Source organism: Periplaneta americana, chromosome 4 (assembly GCF_040183065.1).
Source record: "Periplaneta americana isolate PAMFEO1 chromosome 4, P.americana_PAMFEO1_priV1, whole genome shotgun sequence".
In the NCBI taxonomy this organism is placed as follows: domain Eukaryota; kingdom Metazoa; phylum Arthropoda; class Insecta; order Blattodea; family Blattidae; genus Periplaneta; species Periplaneta americana.
This window is the reverse complement of record NC_091120.1, coordinates 171,793,553-171,816,054: the sequence shown is the minus strand read 5'-3', so window position 1 is coordinate 171,816,054 and position 22,502 is coordinate 171,793,553. Positions and strand designations below refer to the sequence as shown.

Genomic DNA, 22,502 nt, shown 5'->3' with positions numbered 1-22,502 from the left:
TGATACTCCCACTGCCAGGCAACTTTTGTTATTCACGTAATGACATGAGACCACAATAAATGGCGAGTTCAGGAAACACCCCATATTTGGAACCTAAATAAAGGCATTTCCTGTGCCAGTAGCGTATAGTCACTATTTATATCGGTGTGAGGAACTAATTCTATCTCTAATTAGAAAAAAAAAATGAGTCGGTAGCTAACGTCTTCCTGGACTCTGCTGGTCTAACAATGCAAATTTAATTTCTGAAGAAGGACACCTGAAATAAGAAATCCTTTATCCCAGGTTATAGGATGATAGATAAGGGAAATAACAAGCAGTAAGAGGAATTACAAAGAATTTTTCAGGATTATTTTACGTGTAGTAAAATCTACAACATGGAATCAACGGCTTTATTTTCCTTTCGAAAGAGTCTAATCTACAAATTTTAAAATCAGACCTTCCGGCCCACAATTCATTTTTTAAACTATTATTTCGGAGCTGCTGTTTGAGATCAGGTATTTCAGGTAAAGGTAGGGTGTGATAGCGTTTTGCTGTCACAGCTCCTAACTGTGACAGTTTCGAAAAAACCGCTGTGATAAAAATTGTAAATTATGTTCTATTTAACGACGCTTGTAACTGCCGAGGTTATATCAGTGTCGAATGTACCCAATTTCAATTGTATGTGACTGGTAAATGGTTGAAGATAGAAACCTACAGTAACGTTTATATGAAAGGAAAACTCAGCAAGTTTCGACATGCACATCACCATATCTCTATGTGAGCTCCAGCTGTCACTGTGACGATATCGAGGCGATGAACGATTTCTTGCCAAGCACGTTGGAGCATGTCTTCTGGAATGCTCTCAATAGCCTCTATGATGCGCTCCCGAAGGTCACGAAGGTCTCTGACTGGAGTGTCGTACACTTTATCTTTGACGTAGCCCCAGAGAAAGAAATCGTATTGGCGAATTCCACTCGTTTGGGTTTGTCATCCGGCTCCAGACGTTGCATTAACTGCACTTTGTATGCATACAGTTTGAGACGTTTGTGGACAATTCGTTATAATGTTGATTTTGGTACTTGAAGTTCCCGCGAAGCCCATCTTAATGACTTCCGCGGGCTTCGCTCATACGCGGCTTGAACATATGCAACCATTTCGTCGGATGTTCTACGACACCACCGTGCTTCTTCAACACCGATCCTGTAACTAAAAATGTATCGTGCCACTTCTTAATGCTTTAGCAGTTGGAGCATCATGGTTAAACACTCGCCGATACTCCCTTTAACAATTGATTTAAACTCCGCATACCACAACACAGTTTGCGTTTTCATCTGCGATGTCGACATTTTGACAATCGATACAATCTACGAAAAGAAACCGTGTCTGCGCACCATCTACCGATAGGATTCGAAACTTGTTGAGTTTTCATTTCATACAAACGTTACCGCAAGGTTCTATCTTCAACTGTTCACCAGTCACATACAATTGAAATTAGGTACATTCGAGCGGTCCACCCTGTAGAATGATAACATACAGAGACTTGAAGAACATTGACAAAAGAGACTTAACAATGACGCCTTGGCACAATATCTGGAGTCTGCCGAAAATAATTGACAAAATAGAAATGTTCAATGACATGATACTTGAGTTATACAACAAGCATGCACCTTCAGTAGCGGCTTGCCGTAAAAAAAATAGGTGAAGTGCTTTCACATAAATGCATGAACAGTTTTACCAATGTTATAAGTAGGCCTACTATCCGTAAACTATGTTCAATTTTACTAGTTCTAGAATACATGTAAACAGGAAAACTAATTTATTTCAGGACTCACCCAATTTCTTGCATACCAAGTCAATCCTACTATAGTCCCGACGCTGTTATTTCCGGCGTGACTCCGCCTCTTTGCTTACGTCTTAGAAAGTGAAGGCTCTATAAAGTCTAGGTAGGTAGTATCGTTCGCCATTTTTGTTCTTACGTTGCCGAGCTACCATACGAGGAATCTATTTGCCACACAGTTAAACATTATCATGTCGTAGCTCCTATGATAATAAATCAAACGCAATGTAATTCAGCAAATAATTGAGCGGCAAATAACGTCTTCGTGTGCTTTCTGCGAACGCCAACGAAAGAGCTAAAATGGCGGGCGATTATATTAAGTATTTATCGAGCCTTAAGAAATGAATCAGCGAATCACAAGACACACACGTTTGAATGTAGCCGACCTGCAACGCGATTGGCTGCCGGAAATTAGAGCGACGGGACTATATCTTTTAAAGTAGCAAACCTGTCGATGGTGTCTTCATAAAATGTCGAGTTTAACACTAAGGTTGGACAGTATATCTCTATGCAAAACTATGGGGCTAGTGATGGAAGTCTCTCCTTTGATGTAGCATTTCGAGTGAAATTTTCAATATTTTCAAAAAGAAAAACTTCTTTCATCGGAAGACTTTTTTTTAAAGTTATTTTATACAACTTCTCTATTTTCTTAGCACTTTTTAAATCAAAGAACAATGGACTATAGGTCGTTCAGATTTTAAAACATTTTTTTTGTCCTCATATTAAATGTGTACAAAACGGCATTTCTAATAAATTACAACTGGGTTATTTTCGGAATACATATTTCGCACTCATTTATCAACATTTTCGGTGTACTGGTACCTAAGTACTCCTATTTGTATAATAACACTATGGTGATTAAACATATAATATACACTTATTAATACACTATATATACTTATCACTAATATACTGTATAAATACATTAAATAATAAGTTAATAGACTGTATACGTAGACAGTATTAAACTACATGACGTGTACATTTACGCGCGCGTTAAACTTTCAAATACAAGAGCTCGAACAAAACTGCTGAGCTCATGAGAAGAAATAATACACGCTGCAGAAAACAACTTTTAAACTTTGCACATGTATGTGAGGTGTATTCCTGATAAAATAACATTTGGAGCCAGCTAATTTACCGCTGCAGGGGTGGCTGCTTCGACACAGGGAATGAGAATACTATTCTCGAGTCAGGTAGTACATACTGTAAAATTTCACAGCCCTTAAACAATAGACCCCGGCCATGGATGAATATATAATTTTATCCATGCCCCAGCCTTGGAGACCAACTTCAACCCTTCTCTTTTATTAGTACCGTTAGATCTGCAAACTGGTTACTCCACCTACAAGTCTGACAGTTCTCCGTAACTGAAAGACTCAGAAACGCACTTCACTTATACAATCTTTCTTTAGTGAGTGACGTCACGTTACCATGGAAACCAAGTGTTGTATGAGAATGGGAACCCAAATAATTTCACCTCTACAGTATCGTAAGTTCTAATAGACACCGCTCGGCGCTCGTAACAGTTGACATTATTATATTCAGCGGACGGTTACAGGTACTATTTGTACAACTAAACACTGTTCATAACGACTGAAAAGAAAACTTATTTCATTTTATAAATACGGTAACGGTAATAACTAGAATTAATTATTAATACGAGATAAAATTGTGTTTTACACGTAAATAGGAGAAGTAGCACTTCACCTACTTCACCTGAATAACCGCCCCTGGCACCTACGAGAACCAGACAAATTTCAAGGCAGCCCGCGCCTTGGATGACTCTTTAGAAATTAAAAAAATTGTTATCATAAAATATAGTTATGCTTATATGCAAAAAGACCATACTGAAGAGTTTTTTGATCTGTTTGTTACAGAATGGCAATGAAGAAATGGTTCCGTCATCTGCAGCCTGTGCAGCTGTACCTGTTGCTCGGTCTGACCGCACTCTTCTTCCTCGTGCAGCTCGTCATGAGCCACATGACCCACGCACTCACGCTACTCGTGGACTCGTACCACATGCTGTGCAATCTCATTGCACTTGTTGGGTGCATCATCACCATCAAGGTAAACACATGCACTGTTCTGACCCACGGTGGAGGAAATGGCTATGGATCAGTGCTGTCCGACAGACAATGGCACATTTCTATATTGACATAATAGGATCTGTCACATTCACAATATGACCTGACAACTCTAGATCAACTACAACTCTACAAAAAAAAAAAAAAAATCCCTTATAAATTCAACGATGTTCACTTCCGAAATGACAGGAACTACCTCAGCGATAGTTTCACCAAAATTGGCAACAAGTATAATAATGAAACAATATGTTTCTGAAGATATGCAGAGTGATTCAAAAGTCCGGCACCATAGACAAACTCTGTTATTAGTGCAGATACTGAAAATGGAAAGAGGGAAAGTCGTTGGAAATATGTAGGTTTCAATCTAATGTGCTTGAATTTTCAACGTAGAATGCACAGTTTCTATTATCAGGCAGTAAGTTACATCTCACGATATGTGTCAGAGGAAGAACAATTGTTTGTATACATCTCAAGTCTGATTAGTGTAATATATAACTAGTCGGCGATGTATGCAATGAGGGGGGAAAGGAACTGGCTACCCTACCCCATTATCTCCTGGTCTAGTTGCCTCATAAGTGGTGACTTGTTGGTACCACTTAAGAGGTTCAGAACTGTCTTGGGACAGTTTACTATACAACAATGCACCAACAATGAGGCTGTACACTGATAAGAACTTCACTGATAACGGAAAATGCCCTGTTGCCACATGCACACCCTTTGACACGGAAATTTGTCGCTGTTCAGAAACTATAGTCGCGACGCTGTTATTGCCGGCGTGACTCCTACTCTTTGCTTACGTCTTAGGAAGTGAAGGCTCTATAAAGTTTGGGTAGATAGTATCTTTCGCCATTTTTGCTCTTTCGTTGCCGAGTTACCAGACGAGGAATCTATTTGCCACACAGTTAAACATTATCAAGTCGTAGCTCCTATGATAATAAATCAAACGCACTGTAATTCAGCAAATAATTGAGCGGCAAATAACGTCCTGGTATGCTTTCTGCGAACGTTAACGAAAGAGCTAAAATGGCGGGCGATTATATTATTTATCGAGCCTTAGGAAATGCATAACGTCATCATCAGCGAATCACAAGATGCATACGTTTAAATGTAGCCGACCTGCAACGTGATTGACTGCCGGAAATAAGAGCGACGGGACTGTAAGTCCCACCTCGGAATAGCTCGGGAATCATCGTCTTTACACGCGTGCTCTTTACATAGAGAGATTGGAAGCCCGGTCTTTGTAACGAGAAGAAAGATTTCTATCGCTAAGCCAAAAAGGTTTCGTAGGGAATATGTCGTCTTGTGATATACTGATACGTCACTGCTACGACCTACCTTCATCCTTGGACCTCGATGCTTAATATTTCCCCATGTTAATCTCGCGTGAACCCGAACGGCACTTAAGACAAATTCACGCTACAGGAAAGCGATCATTTTCCGTGTCAAAGTGCGTACAATGACAAACTGAAACATGTACCATTACAACCGCTCTTTGCCGTGGTACTGAATCACGTGGCTAAAAGACACCCGCGCATCGTCAATCCAAGGGTTCTAATTAATTCAGTGTTGTCAATTTAGTATCTGTTTTTTAATTTCTCAAGTGGCAAAGAAACATTTCTTTACATTGAGAGCATACGAATTTTGACACATTTCATTCTTGTCTGGCAGTGCTTAACTTGTATTACATTGGAAACACGGGCAATTATCATCATCAATTCGTAATTTACCCCTTACAGTGTGCTGATTACGATAACATAAATGCCTCCTTTAAGGCGGACGCATGTGGCAACGACATTTTTCCGTTCGTACCAGTATATAGCCCCAAGTACTGCCCTGGGCATAAAGGGGAAAGGAAAAAGAAGGGAGATATCCCTGCTCATGTCCGTTTCGCTTACTCCTCTTTACAAACAAACACACAGTCAGTACTGTGCATCAGTGGTGGATTTTAGGCGACCAGCGAGAGCCGAAATCTATGATGCCTGCCTTTTACAATCCGTCACTCTGCAATCCTTGCCTACCTGTGTACTCGTATCAGTCCTAAACATAACTGTCTCAGCCAGAGAAGGTGGAGTGGGGAGTTAAGGGGTAGTCTGCAGTGACTCAATCGAGTTAATAGCACCCAAGCCCGCTCAAGTACATTAGACTGAAAACTACTTATGTCCAACAACTTTTCTGTATTTCCATTTTTCGCTATCTGTATTAACAACAGTGTTTGTTTATGGTGCTGAACTTTTTAATCACCCTATCTAAAAGTTTGAAGATCTATGTAACATAAAATGTGACATATCGGAACAGCGTTGCTCGAGATAAGGTATAAGAAATATATTTTTTTTTCAACATTTTCAATAGTTCATAAGCAGTAATCAATGCCAAAACTGTAAATCCAGCATGCACAGCGACGGCATTCTTTTCAACCTGATATAAGTATGACTTGACAATTTATGAATCACAACTTCAACTCGATTTACTTAAAATTTGAGCTACTTGATAAACGAACAAAAGACGATGGAGGAGTCCGCATTTTTATTTGTGAAGTGCATTCTTCTCGTTAGAATTTAAAAGTGGACATAAACAATCCTTCCTTCATGATATTCAATTTAATTCGAGGTATTTCAGCTTCTGTGCAACTGTCATATATACAGAGTGATTCGTTTGGGAAGACATAAAATAAAACAGTGCAACATGAGAAAGGTTACTATTTATTTTTCAGTAATCTGTAAATATATTCCAGAAGGATGGGAGTTTTGACTACATTAAACCTCAATGTGCCCACCAATAAACATGTGACATCAAATGTTCGAAGACAGGTCTGAACCTCACAAGTGATACCAACAAGGCACCACTTATGAGGCAACTAAGCCAGGAGATTTTTGGGGTAAAGTGACCAGTACCATAACATTATAGACTTGTAATTCGAAAAAAACGCCCATTTAGCTCGTTGCCTTGTAGTAAACTGCATTTTGTTTATTTATTTATTGCTAAGAGATAATGTTATTTCTTTTGTTCGTAAAAATAATACAAAACTCCTGTGTTTCAGCATTACCGGTATATTAAAACTCAAATATTTTTTTTTTTTTTGCATTACTACTGATATATTTTATTTTATGTCTTCCAAAACAGATCAAACTGTATAAACATACAGTTCTTAAGAACATTAAAGAAACAGACTAATGCAATTCTGGAGATGTCTCAATGGTTCTGAGCCCTCAACATGTATGCTACTTATGAGTGTTTGTGTTTGTCCCTAACAAAATTAATCATGTTTGTGTCCATAAAGGAAGTGACAGCTGACTGTCCAGAAGACGAGATTTTCATGTTGAGGGCTGAAATTCAAATACCGACGAGTCTAAGTGAAACGTGATGTGGACAAAAATAGTATTTTCTCAGGATACGCGGAAGGTTACAAATCAATGATGAATCAGTATATGTCGGTCATGCAATCATGTCTGATGCGCGTGTTCCTGGCTGGAAGCCTAGCTGAACTTTGTATGTATATCTGTAAGAGCTTACAATAGAATCTTTTGGACTCTTTGGCAAGGATTATCATGAAATCCGATGTAACCTAATAAATAATTTACATTCAAATTTTATTGTATAAGACACTGTTTTGTAAGTCTGTTAACAGTCTATAAAATACTTGAAAAGTATTTTTATTTATGAGCTGTAAATTTATCCTAATACAAGAAGTGTCCAATCCATCCAAGTTTATCTTATCTAAAATGAAGATTTTTTAAAAGCAAAACTACAACTAGTCAATTACTTTTAAATTGTCTTGTATGCAAATAAATTTCGAAACAATCCCCAAACACTTGTACAGTAGGGGCAAAAAAAAAAAAAAAAAAAAAACCGGACCGACCCTTGTAGCTGATGCAAAAGAATCCTGTGCTATGTATTGTGCCAAACTATGGTAATTTCAATATGGATAGTGAAGCCAGAGGTATGTGCTGCTATTTAATGTAAAAATACGCAGTTATCTTTGCCGAATAGAGGTAGAAATGTAATACTGATGCCAGATGAAAATAAAACTCTCAAAGTTTTTTCGTCTGTAAGTTTGAGGCACTGAAGGAAACAAAAGACTGTAGGAATCGAACAAATGCAATAAATTTCACTGTTACAATTATACAAGATGGATGTGTTTTGTGACTAGCAAAATTTGAATCTGTGACTCTGAAATCAGCTACAAGGGTCAGTCCAGTTTTTTTTTTTTTTCCTTTAGGTTATTCTCGTGAATATTTATTATTATTTTTACATTGGTTTCCCTTAAATTTATTAATTTTGAATAGTGATGTTGTTGCCACTACTGTACCTTTTCACTGACAACATAGAATTGGACTGGTTACTGTAATATATTTTTCAATAAGCAGATGCAATATTTTAACTAAATTCATTCTAATGCTGGAATAAAACATGGACTTTCTAAGGAAGGAGGAATTTTTACATCTCGTTTTAATTTCAAAAACTAATCTTACGTTAAACCAACCTCCTACAAAAGAGGGTACAGAGTCCTCTCTTCAGGGGTAAAAGATGGTTGGAAAATGGCGCTGACCACTTAACCTCTTTCTAATACAGAAGTCAAGAAATTTAGGGATAAAAGGAGCTCTACCTTTCTGTCTCCTGCATACTTTAGTGACGTGTACGCAGACATCTTTAACTTTTTATGATACAAAATGCCAATCCTGATGATCTTATGATCTGAAAAATAAACAATATACACTATACAAACATTAATGTTTAACTATTTGTGTTGCTTGTGTGTAATTGTGTTGTTATGTGTTGTAATACGATTCTGTAGTTTAATCACTTTTTCAGTGTATGTACTACTAACAACTTAACAACTGTGTCTTACAAACATATATTATATGCATGAAAGTCAAATGGCAGTGTTCGCATGTGGAGCCAGTTTTCTTATTATGCAGCTATGCTGGAAGAACTTTTTAAATGAAACTTTCTTAACGATTAAGATAGAGGTGTCAAGAGAACCAAGTATACCATCTCCCTTTATAAAAAAATTACTTCCTTTTAAAAGTAGCAAAATGAAGTATACAAGGCACACTAAATTCTATAAAACTATGACCATTTCCAATTATTATTGTGTTTTGTAGCGAGACTTGTGATAATACATTAACATAAAACAGTGGCGTATACTGGTTAAAGGGTTTGGGCTACCGCTGACCCTATTATTACACAAAATATATCTAACAATTACTTTAATTTTAATTACTATGGTAAAACTAATAATACAAAATTATTACATTATGTTATATTATAAACTTTTTCTTTTGTAATTTTCTTGGGCTACCACCGGTAGCCCGGAAAATACGCCCCTGACATAAAACAAGTTTTTATTAGGAGATTAATATTACGAAATTAAAAGACGAGGAAACTAAGTAACATTATCAGGTTGAAATTTCAAACAAATTTGCCACTTTAGAAAGTTCCGACGAAGTTAAGGAAGAATTAGATATTAATAGTGTGTGGGAAAATATCAGAGATAAACAAAATTGCAGCTGAGCAGAGCATAGGTTACTATGAAACTAAGAAAAAGAAACCGTGGTTTGATGAAGATTGTTGCATGGTAGTAGAAAGAAGGAAACTAGCAAAACTGAAATTCTTACAGGATCCAGTCCAGGGGAATAGATATAATTATTTTAATGAAAGACGGGAAGCAAGTCGTATATTTAGGAACAAAAAGAGAGATTATTTGAAGGAAAACTGAATGAGGTAGAAACAAATAATAAGAATAAAAATAGTTGAGATTTATATAAAGGCATGAAGGAATTTAAGAAAGAATATCTGGCAAGGGTAAACGTGATCAAAAATGAGAATGGTGACTTGCTTACAGACTCTCATTCCATCCTGAACAGATGGAAAAACTATTTTGAATAACCACCCTGTACACATCTGACGTCTGATTAGAGTAATATGTTACTTGTCAGTAGATTGCCAACCCTTCCGTATTTTCTGGGATATTCCGCATTTAGCAGAAATTTTCAATAGTCTCCCAGCTTCCGTATTTTTCTTCCTTTTGAGCATTTTCCTCCCTTATTTGTTCAAAATGTAGAAGCTTTACTTCAAACATTTAATTTTGCCGTGAATGAAGATAATTTATATGATGAATTTCGTTGTTGCAGAGGTGCATTAAAATGTGCAGTCTATATAGAAGGTAAATGCTTGGCAGAAATGGGTTTCAATGCTGACCAAGTTAAAACAAAAAATGTTAATATTGGAAATTTTGTCTCAAAATATTCTTAATTTAAGGTTAACTGTCGAAGTGTAAAATAACTTTTTTTTTAATAACAACTGAATAATTGTCAATTTTCTATGTGAAATTCTGCCGATTCCTTAGTCTCCCATATTCTCTTCAAATAAAGTTGGCAAGCCTACTTGTCAGTGATATATTATGCAATGAAGGAGTAAAGAAACTGGGCATCTTACTCCATTATCTTCTGGCTTAGTTTTCTCATTAGTGATGCCTTGCGGTATTACTTATGAAATTCAAACCTCAATTATGAAGTTCAAACCTATCTTCAAACAGTTTACTAAACAACAATAAACACATACCAGGTAAACAATATGTAATCATTAAATTCTGCATGATTATTGCCTAATTTTCTGTGTTTTAAGTGTTGCAATGCAGAGGGGCTCACAACACCAGACTTCGAAAATGTCGGATATGAATTCTTATTCAGAAGTTGCTATTGTTGGAGCTGTGCACGATCCCTAACATTTTATCAAACCTTTTGAATCATTCTATATTTTACCATAATAATTGCAACAAGAATTTAATTTACAAGTGAAAAACTGAAGGTAAAACTTGATAAAATTAAAGCGATAACGACTATTATACTCAACATCCGTAAAGAGTTTTGAACAACTATTTTTCTCCAAACATTCTCCTTTTATTTAAGTATGGCATGTTTTATCTGAATTAAAACAACTTTTTATGAAGTAGATATAGTGACTTTTTACTAATATTCGTAATTACAATTACTTTTCTATGATGCTGGCTCTCTTAAACAATTTTCCATTATTTCTTTGGGCGGTGTTCTTCCGGCTTTTCCTGTTTGATGCTTATTTGTCTGTTGCATGCATACAGTATGGAAGTGCGAATTTGGAAAGAGAGGAAGATCAAAGAAGCAAAGAGTCGCTGGGCGGTGATGTGCTCCCCACGAGCAGCAAGATTCTTCCTGCACTTCCTGCACCTTCCTGCCACACACATAGTGCTGCAGCAGGGGTAAGGTCTAAATAGCTACTGCTTTGCACTTTACAGGCTGACTTGAAGAGTAAGATGTGTATGCGAGCTCTGTTAACGATATTCAAGAACACTTATTTACATTTAAATACTGCTTTCAGTTACCATTTTTATTTGTGCAATAACAAACAATCATAATTAAAATGCTTTAAATTTGATTTGTATGTGTACATTTGTTAACAATTTTCATTTTAAATCGTTGTTTTCTGTCTAATTTTTACGTATAAAGGCAACAAATACAAAATTCTTTGATATCCATCATTGGTGACGGGAAAAATAAATTAACATTTAACTATCAGCATTTACTGGTCCAATAAAACAGTTGACAGTTCTCATTTTGACATTGACTGAATTACTTTGATGCTTTATGTACACATGGTGTTAAAAAAATTCAATAAGGAGTTTTCCCATTAGCGATACCCGCTAAACATCTAATGAGCGTATTCCGAATCTCAGAGCTAAGCAATCTGATGGCATTGCAGTGTTCTGAATTTCAGCGATGTCACTGATGCTCCACTGGTGTTGCACCAGTTCCATCAGCTTACAGAGTTAGTGGCAGCATCCATCAGCCACCATTAGTGAATCTGATTGGTTCTTGTATAGGGCGGGAATTAGCAGACAAATAACATCGTGCACTTTTGTGTCATGGCGGCATGTTCTGCCGTATTAGTAGTATTTATTTATTTAACCTGGTAGAGATAAGGCCATCAGGTCTTCTCTGCCCCTCTACCAGGGGATTACAACTATAATATGAAGAATAAAATTACAATTAATATTAAATTTACAATTACAATTACAATAAAAATTAAAGTACGACAAGATTACCTGATTAATGAAAGCTAGACAATTTATCATAGAAGTTAAGAACAGAGAATATTTTTGTATTTACTGAATTACAAATTAAATCTAGAATAACAAAATTCTATAGTGATGAAATTACCGGATATACGTATTGTTTGTAATGAGCACAACGTAAAAAAATACGTTAATGGCTTATGATCGAACATGACAATGGACCAGATATTTCTACTGGTTCAAGAACTAAATTGTTTATGCTTTCTTTTCTTTGAACGAGATGACAATATGGAAATTTCACAAAATCTTGCTAGTGTAGCACAGACATCAACTTGTACAACCGCCATGATGGCCATTGAACTTTCCAGTAGTTTTGTTCCTATTTCGCTGCAGCATGACGTCATTGTTGTCCACCGGTCTGGTGAGATTCGGAATACGCTTTGTTGTTGACCAACTCCCCTCCAGGAACGGTTTTTCAGCAATATGGGGCTCTACCCCATTACTATGGAGCAGTGCATGACTTCTTGGATGCAAACTTTCTCGATAGGTTGATCGGAAGATGAGTTCCCCTTACCTGGCTAAGAGGATATTTAGGTCAACCGAACTGACCTCCCTTTGACTTTTTTCTGGGTCTTTGTGAAGGGTGTTGTGTACCAATGTGGTAGAGTTGACACTTTGGAAAAACTAGGCCACGCATTACGAATGCTGCTGCGCTAGTCACTCTACAAATGTTACTGGTAGAGAACATTTGGCGGGAGGTTGAGTACCATTTGGATTTCTGCAGAGTAACTCAAAGTGCACACATCGAGTTGCACTGACCATTCTCCGAAACTCTTGAAAGTTATTACATTAAGTTATGTATAAAAGTTATTTTATAAAACCAGTATTTACATTTTAAATTATCACCTTTCATAAACGAAATAGAATATGTTCAAAACAAAGCTCTCAGACTCATTACTGGTGGAATCAAAACAACTACAATAGATTCTATGAGATTCCTCACTAATATTAAATCATCAAAATGACAATAGGAGAAAAAGCACTGATTCAATATGAAAAACTTATCAGATTACCAGGAAACAATTGGCATTCATACAATCCTCTTTGTAGGTTGAAAGCTCAAAAAAGTTTCATATCCATGGTTCAAGAATTAAAACAGAAAATCAATATCCCGAATTTAAAAGAAAACCTACAAATTAAACCAAACCCTTTACCTTTATTAAATATAGAATATAATCTAAATTTAACATAAGAAATACTGAAATCAGAAGTAAACACTGAAATAATGAAGCAATTGTCTTTAGAGACAATTAATATTAGGTACCCTCCACAAAACTGGCTTCATTTATACACCGATGGATCCTTGATCTCCAGAGGTGTTACGTGCTGTCTCTTCTCACTTTATAGATCTCTTGGATATGGAACAACAAGTTTTGATGGAGAAATCATTGCAATAAGTGAAAGTCTCAGGAATCTTCTATGCCACATCAATAAATTTAAGAATGCAGTTATATTGTCAGACTCCAAAGCAGCTATTCTATCAATAACCTCTAAACACACACCTTCGTCTCAAACAGCAGAAATAACTAAAATGCTCTCTCAATATCACTCAATGAAAGAATTGTATTCCAATGGATACCATCCCATTGTGGAATTCTAGGAAACGAGAATGCAGATGCTTTAGCAAAGAAGGGCAGCACCTGCTACTTACAGACTTGTTACTAAATCTACGTATTACTCTGTGAAAAGATTTATTAAATCTACATACTTAGACTTCAACAAACAAAATTTGATAACACAAGCTCAAGGGAAAAAATGGAACTCTCTGCATCATAATCCACAGTTAATTCCCGATTTACCACGAAAATCGTCTGTAGCTGCATTTAGATTGGCAACAGGCCATGATTGTTTGGCCAAACACCTGCATAGAATTGGAATATATCAGTCCCCTAACTGCCCATTGTGCAACTCAAACCAAGAAATGGATTCAGAACACCTCAAAATCTGTGCTTTAGTGGCTGGCCATGACAATATCTTTGAAAAATATTGGAGTGCAAGAGGTCAAATGACTTTATTGTCAAACGCCTGGCATTAGAAAACAACAACAACAATTATCACATATTCCTCGATCCCTGTAAGCATAACACTGTGTATATAAAAGTCTAGTCAGCGTTTCCCTGCATAACTCCCGTTTTCATAAATGGATTATTGAATTCAGGTGGAAACAATAATGAAACTTAATATTCTAATATTACACCATAATTTTGTACAATGAGAAATAAAATGAAGTACCTAATTGCTGTGCTGTGCTCTTACCTATAGTGCAATCACCATCACCACCACCACCATCATCACAGCAGCTCGGAAGAGAAAAAGCTGAAGAATACATTTGGCTGGGCTAGGATTGATGTGTTGGTGATGCTGATTGGCTGCGTATTCCTGGCATCGCTGTGCTTTTCACTTGTAGTGGAGGCCCTGCAGACTCTGGTGCACATAGAGCACCATGACGAGATGCATCACCCCATCCCTGTGATGTGCGTGGGAGCTTGCGGCTTACTGCTTAATGGACTGTGTTACCTTCTGATAGGTGGTACGTCAACCAACTTCTTTTTCTACAACAGACCAGATACAACCAGGACTTTCATTTAAATTGCAGGCATTTTTTTCTTCAGAGTATCGGGACTGTAAAAACTTGTCTCTTATTGATTCCATATGAGATGTCCAAAATCTCGTATTTACAGACTAGTAAAGTAACGATCATTTTTCACTGATTAAATTTCCAACTTCTTTACTGTAAAGAAGTTGGAAATTTAATCAGAGATATATATATAAGTGTTAAAAGTGTATATATAAAAATGAAGATCATTTTTCAGTTTTCTTTTAATATTTCATATCTTTACTGTATGGATATCATATAATTTTAGTGTCTCAGAGATAATGTATGTTAAGTCCAAATTTTGCGATTTTGAGATTATAACACACTGAACTCTCAGGGTGAGATCTGTCGAAATGTATTATATTCTGTTAAACCCTGGGACGACTGATTTCGGATTTAATGAATTTTTTTTTTTTTTTTTCCAAAATAAGATGAAAATATATTAGGGATATACTAGAATAAATTGTTTGTATGCATATGAAGTCTGATTAGTGGAATATATAGCTAATTGGCGATGTATGCATTGGAGGGGGAAAGGAGCTGGCCACCTTACCCATTATTTCCTGGCCTAGTTGCCTCATGAGTGATGCCTTATTGGTGTTACTTATGAGCAGAGACCAGAAGTTTTATGCATAATGAATCATTAAAATAGGCAGGCATCATAAATAGCTAAAATAGGCAGGCAAAAAGGCATTATATATAGCTAAAATATGCAACAACAGGCAATTAAAAAAACATTGCACTTTCCACAAAGAGATTTCGGCAGCAAGAAAAGCTTTACATAAGTCGAATGCAAATTGAGATTTTCGACTCGATATTGCAATTACTGTTGGAAGCAAATAAATCTTCTTCCCAGTAGCCTTGGAAAGTCCATTTTTGTGTTTGGTTGTACTGATATGTTGCGATATGAAATATTTAGCTAGCTACAACAACGTCGCAATGAAAACTGAAAGAAAAATAACCGTTAGACCCGCACTCATTGTTGCCTTGTCAAATAAACATAAAAGATAATTAAAACGCTTACTGTTACACATTTTTGCACGGCACCACTCATTGTTGCAAAGAGAATATGAACTGACTGGAAGACAATAATATACATTCGATGAAGTGACCTTCATTGTAGCGATTATAAAAATTAATTAAACTATACCTGTAAGCAATTTTTAATAATATATTAATAAATGATAGATAAATAATCAAATAAAGGAAAAAAAAAAAGCATTTATTTTGTAAATTAGGCATTTATATTAAAAAAGGCAGAAAAGGGCAACATAAAACTGTGACATTTCAATCACAAAGGTATAATTCGTACAGATTTACTTTCAAAATTAAGATAGATTTAACTGATTTAAAAAGGCATTCTGCCAAAGTTCTAGTCTTTACTTATGAGGTTCAAACCTGTCCTAGGACAGTTGACTCAACAACAACAACATACGAGGATAAGGCCCACATAACTCTGCTTACTTTATGTGTCTTATACTTTTCAAGGTATACTATAGTTTCATTATATCAAAAATAAAGGGAATAAGTTTGTAACTTTACCAGGAATGAAAAAAAAAAAAGACATGAAATTCGTTTTTTGCCTGTATTATATAGTTGATAAAATGAACTTATCATACAATATCTCTGAGGTGCAGACATGTTAAATCATTGCATTAAAGGTGAAATGAAAGAATGTCGAATAACAAGTAATGGACAAGGCATTGTTTTTGTAGGTTTCTACTTCGTCATTTATGAAAACTAAGTGGAGGATGGAAAGGAATATACGTTCCATTGATCTTAGGAGAACAGATCCAGGTTAACTTACATTTTAATCATAGTTGTCATTCATTTTTTAAAGCAATTAAGATAGATTCGACTTTGTTAGCCAATGATAAAAAAAAATATATTGATAATCAAAATATATTTTGTACTACACAGTCATAAGATAAGCTTAAATTCAATTTATAAAATGTACACTTTTCACTAGAAATCAGTAATTTTATTGGAAAACTTAGTAACACAAAACCATTTCAACTGTTTTTAAGTTTAATTTACAATAAAATAAGATGTTAAATATTAATCCAGTGTGAGTGTTTTTGGATATGTACAAAATTATGGTAATAATATGGCATGGTGGGCATGCTGGTTTTTTCAAATTGTTTGTATTTCTTGCGATAAACATCACACCTAGAGAATCGATCTCATCATCCTGTCCCTTATTGGCATTCTGAAACCCTGGTATATCGGCAACCCTAGTTTCCTCTTATTTCTATATCACTACTGTTCCATTATCGTCATTACCTACATATGTAGAATATATTGTAGATTATGTATCATACATGGAACATTATGTCTAAAATTATAGTATTAAAGTCTGTCTGTGTAATAATGCGTAATAAGACAAAATATGAGCTTGAAAGTATATTGAAAATTTTTCGTGTTTCGTGCAGCTTATTTTCGATTTCTTGTAACATGAAGTGTAATTTGTCATCTTCATCTTACGATGTTTGGTGACGTATACACGTTCGTTGATGTGACATATTAATGAATTTAAATACTATTATAGTCACAATCATGCCATGGTATCAAAAAAAATTTTCACAACCTCGAGCAGGAATCGAACCTGCGACTTCCTGTTCTCCGGTCAGGCGCTCTACCACTGAGCTATCGAGTTCGTCTCACGCCAAAGGCTTGGAATTATCCTTTCATACTGGCGACTCTGTTATAGAGTACTGTCCATAGTGTCTGATCTAGTCAACCCATAAGCAATGCTGACTAGATCAGACGCTATGGACAGTACTCTATAACAGAGTCGCCAGTATGAAAGGATAATTCCAAGCCTTTGGCGTGAGACGAACTGTATAGCTCAGTGGTAGAGCGTCTGACCGGAGAACAGGAAGTCACAGGGTCGATTCCCGCTCGAGGTTGTGAAATTTTTCTTTCATACCATGGCATGATTGTGACTATAATAGTGTTTAAATTCATGTAATTTGTCATTTAAAATTATAGCCTGACATGAGAGAAGCAATCATATTATACATACATACATACATACATACATACATATACATATATATGTTATACACACACATACCTATAATATACTTAATTTCAATTCTTATTGCAGGATACACTTTCCACCAGGGCAGTTTTCTACATGTCACACCAAGTGGTGGCGTGGTTCTAGATGGAACTGTAACCAAAGATTCTGTCCAGAAAGGAGAACGTCACTTATCTGCAGAAACTCGACCAGCATCTCTACCGCAGATTCCACAGCGCCAAGGAATCAGAGAAATGTGTCGTGATATCATAGGTGAAAATTTCATTTCTTTGATTATTGTACGAAATTATCACCGAGATTTGAAATTTATATTTTGTTATGTTCGAAATGGGTTGTCAGCAGTGCTGTCATGGAGGCCATACAGGGCCATACATCGTATGGGAACCTACAGTTTTTTAAATTAATTGTATGGGGAAAAGAAAATTTTGTCTGTACAGAGCCATACGGTATATGGGTGCCTAAGTTTTGTATGTGGAGATCTGTACAGATCTTAGATCATCTCTTGCTGTTGCTGTTCCTAATGTGTTTTGTTTAATGTTCATAAACAAAAATTGTTCACCTCTGCAGTACTGGAATCCAGATTATATAAAATAATAGTTGAAAAACAAGAAGTGCTGCAAATACACACTCAAAGATTCATCGAGACAAGTGTGCATCTACAGTGGGGCTACATGGTGTATTCTTTAAATCAAGCTTGTTGTGCAATTGAAATGTAAAGTAAAACAATTTCTTTACTTCTTCTTTAATACTAAAAAAAATCATTAAATGACAGTCAGAGAAATAGAGAGAGGAGAGTAAAATATAGCCTATTTCAAGGTAGAAAACAAGCGGTGGGGGTATATTGCCAAGAAAAAAATTACCATGACAGCACTGGTTGTCAGTGTACGACACTGACCTCTGAATGTTATATGAGCATTTTTTATTTACGAAAGTATCAATATTGGCTTGTCTTATGAATTACTGATTTAAACAAAATTAAGAGATACTACTACAGTAACTTAAAATAACACACTACATTTTCATTAATTATAGCTTACTTAACATTTCGTAATGATACCAAAATAGGAAAAGAAAAGTATAAAAAATCCTTGAATAAAGATGAATAAAGACAACATTCCACAACAAGACCCAATATTACTTCAGTCCCAAATCTTGGTAAATATTGTCATTGTAATAACCATTAACTTAAAACATTTCTGACTGAGAAGCGTGTAAATTCATAGTTTCGCTGTTTGCAATGAATGTTCCCCTTCCCAACTTATTACCAGTATGGAATACTGATATAAGAATAAACAATTATTTCTCCTCACACTGTTTACACATAGATCCATAGCAGATAGACTAATAAACAAATTAGCTGCAAATATTAATTATAAGGGTGTCAAAAGTGCTTTAAATATAGCATAGTTATGATGGCTGCAGAAACATATGAAACAAATACACGAGTCTCAACACCAGAATACAAAATTTTCTTGACTTACTTTAAACGACCGCTGAAATTTTGTGCGATTTTTTTCAGAAACAGTAACATGTGCTGCCCTCTTCCGGTTAAAAATCATGCTACTGACTTAATTGAATATGCTCCTGAAGAAATGTGTCATAAAAAATCCCTCTAGTCCAATATCTCAAAATTGGATGTTTAGTGATTACATGATTGGCTTCTAAGCCATCCATATACAACATGTATATAACATGACACTCATTAACATATGAAGAGTCCACTGCAAGAATGATGGATGTCATTTGGAATACATTTTGCAGTAGAAGCAATTGAAAGTTTGAAATGCTTAGTGCTCAAAGCTTGACTGTGATTTTCGGATCATTACTGGACAATGACTATCAGTGTTAATGCCATATAACTCTGTATGTACATTCTATATGTCTTAAGCTATGCATTGACAGTCTTGGTTCATTTTCGACAAGAAAGTGACATCCATCATTCTTGCAGTGGACTCTTCATATATGATTTTCTAATGTCGTTCTGGTTGTATATTAATTGTTGTAGAAATAAAGTTTACGGTGTTTCTATTTGTGTTCTTCATATATTTGAAAATAAATAAAAAAAATAAAGCACTTAACACAGTCCCACAAATCGCAAGAAACAAGTTAGTAATTATGATGAGAGAGAGATGGAACGGAGAAAAATTCTCTCCGGCGCCGGGATTTGAACCCGGGTTTTCAGCTCTCCGTGCTGATGCTTTAACCACTAAGCCACGCCGGATACAATCCCGACACCGTTGAGAATGGTCTCAGATTAAGCTCCATCTCTTGGGTTCCCTCTAGTGGCCGCCCTCTGCACTACGTCATAGATGTCTATGCACGCAGGACCGAAGTCCATACATGTGTAGAGGTGCACTCAGATGAGTGACTGGTTGGCCGGCGCCGGAGAGAATTTTTTCTCCGTTCCATCTCTCTCTCATCATCTGAGAAAGCAGAATATCTGCATGGAAATATCATATGTACTTCGGTACATCAAAATAAATAAGTTAGTAATTATTAATTTAAATTTCGTTTCAGGTTGCATTTTCGTCATAGGTTGTTCTTTGATTGTATATTTCACGGACCAGCAGGTTGCGAAATATGTTGATCCTGCACTCTCCATTGTCTCCGCTATTCTGCTGTTTGTGTTAAGTTATCCTTACAGTAAGTATGGTCCAGCAGTATTTCATCCGTAAAAAAATTTCTCATTTGCCTCTATTCAAAGACGAAAAAGATATATACTTGCATAATTTGAAAGGCAACATTTCGTTTTTGCATTACAATCACTATTGCTTGAGCGCTCTACATATTCTTAATTTAAAATGTTTTACGAAGTACAACTTTGTTGTTCATACAATGTGTGTTACATCTACACAACCTGATGAAGATCATTAAGGTGAAATAGTACTGAGTTTTCTATATATATTTCAATATATCCACCTGAATTTTTAAATGCTGTTACTTATTAAGGATCAATTTGCAATAACAATGCTGAAGGAATTTTGTGGGATAAACAAGTACAGACTCCAGCAGAATGACCTCTCTGGTTTGAATTGGCTGCCATACGGGTTTCTTGATAGTTGCGCTTGAGTGGCATATATCTTTGAGCAGAGCAAACCATGCTATTTCAGTTACCATCATGGCATGGACAGATAAACATCGTGGATTTTGTTGTTGAACATTTTAAAAAAGTGGTGACTGTGATCACTGTGGCAATTTCGTATGCATTTTAGAATAGATCGACACGAAAAAATTCCTGATAAGAAAACCCTACTGATATGGGTGAGAAATGTCAGACTAAAGGTTCAACTTTCAAACAGAAGTCGTCCAGTAGATGTCGCAACGTTCGGGCTCCCAAGAATATCACAGCAGTGAGGCATGCTGTTAGAGGAAGTAGGAAATTTTGGATTAAAGATAAACTCCTCTAAGACAAAACAGATGAGGGTAAATTGTAATAATAAAAATAAATTGACAGTAAATGATATAGAAATAGAAGAAGTGGATACTTTTATATACCTGGGAAGTGTGGTTACAAAAACAGGTTGTGCGGAAGAAGATGTGAAAAGACGTATTCGGCTAGCAAATGGAGCATTTGTACAGCTATATCTCATATGGCGGAATAACGACATCTCATTGAAGACAAAGCTCAGTCTGTTTAACACAAATGTAAAATCAGTCCTCCTCTATGGTTGTGAAACATGGAAAATTACAGATGTAATAAATAAAAAGATACAGATGTTAGGCGTTTGTCAACAGATGTCTGAGACGTATTCTAAATATAAGATGGCCGGAAATAATAGCAAATGAAGAACTGTGGAGAAGAACTAACCAATCACAAATATGCTACCAAATAAAACAAAGAAAATGGAATTGGATAGGCCACATGCTGAGAAAGCCAGATGGAGCTATTGAGAAGACTGCAATTGATTGGAATCCACAAGGAGTAAGGAAGAGAGGACGGCCTAGAAAAACATGGAAATGATCAATAGAGGAGGAAGTAGGGAGATGTGGGAAAAGCTGGAAAGAGGTGAAACGGATGGCTGGCGACAGAGTACGCTGGAGGAACTTTACTGCTGCCCTATGTTCCACCTAGGAACAACAGGATATAATAAGAGGCATGCTGTTACCATATCTCCACGACGTTCAGCCATTAAACATGCTCTGGTATTGGCAATATCTGATTGGAGTGTCAAACGAATCTTACCCCTAGACTTCAAGTTCTGTCCATACAAAGTTACAGTGGTTCAGGAATTTCAGCAACGTAAATGGCTCAACTGCCAAGGTGCTTGTGACACCATATTGGAAAATTTTTCAGGCCATACTGCTGTGCTCAGTAATGACTAAGCTCATTTATTTGTTGGGCTGCATCAAGAAACAAAACATTCCATATTAGTCCCCAGAAAACCCTCAAGAAATGCATCAACGACCTCTCCACAGCAAGTGTGTTACTGTTTGGTGTGCTGTTACACAATTTGGATTAATAGAGCCATGCATTTTAGGGAGAAGGACGCACAGTCACTGTTTGAGGCAAGCATTTGGACGATATTATCTTTAAAACAAAATGATATCAAAATGGCAAACATTCTTCTATAAAGTGATAAAATACAATTTTCAATAGGGCTGCAAAACGGTATTTGTCGAATACAGGGGGGAGAACCATTAATCCTTCCCATTGAAGGCTTTAAGGAACCAACCTGGACAAATACCCAATGTCCCATTCCTACCTTCCCGTGGTGCAGCTGTTAGCATAATTTTACAAGCTGAATTAAAGGGAGGGGCTACTCATCAATTAGCACTGGTCAGCTTGATGAGCTATTGGCCGAATTTTGTATAATTTTCCTCTATTCAATACCTAATTCCCTCTTTACCCTTTC

The 22,502-nt window shown here is 36.1% G+C and overlaps 1 protein-coding gene and 1 non-coding gene across 5 annotated transcripts in view; one reads left to right on the top strand and one right to left on the bottom strand.

Moving 5' to 3' along the window:
• ZnT77C (Zinc transporter 77C) overlaps positions 1-22,502 on the top strand; it is a 202,416-nt gene that overhangs the window by 164,681 nt on the left and 15,233 nt on the right. For 3 of the 4 annotated variants that reach the window (XM_069824329.1, XM_069824327.1, XM_069824330.1), the window contains exons 2-6: positions 3,697-3,886; positions 11,000-11,137; positions 14,273-14,540; positions 17,716-17,901; positions 20,167-20,292. In XM_069824329.1, coding sequence (XP_069680430.1) covers positions 3,698-3,886; positions 11,000-11,137; positions 14,273-14,540; positions 17,716-17,901; positions 20,167-20,292 — 907 coding nt within the window. In that variant the 5' untranslated portion in view covers position 3,697. The remainder of the gene's footprint in view (positions 1-3,696; positions 3,887-10,999; positions 11,138-14,272; positions 14,541-17,715; positions 17,902-20,166; positions 20,293-22,502) is intronic. The other variant, XM_069824328.1, reaches the window with a different exon arrangement.
• Positions 19,799-19,870, bottom strand: TRNAS-GGA (transfer RNA serine (anticodon GGA)). The gene has a single exon. It is a non-coding gene; the product is annotated as a tRNA-Ser (tRNA).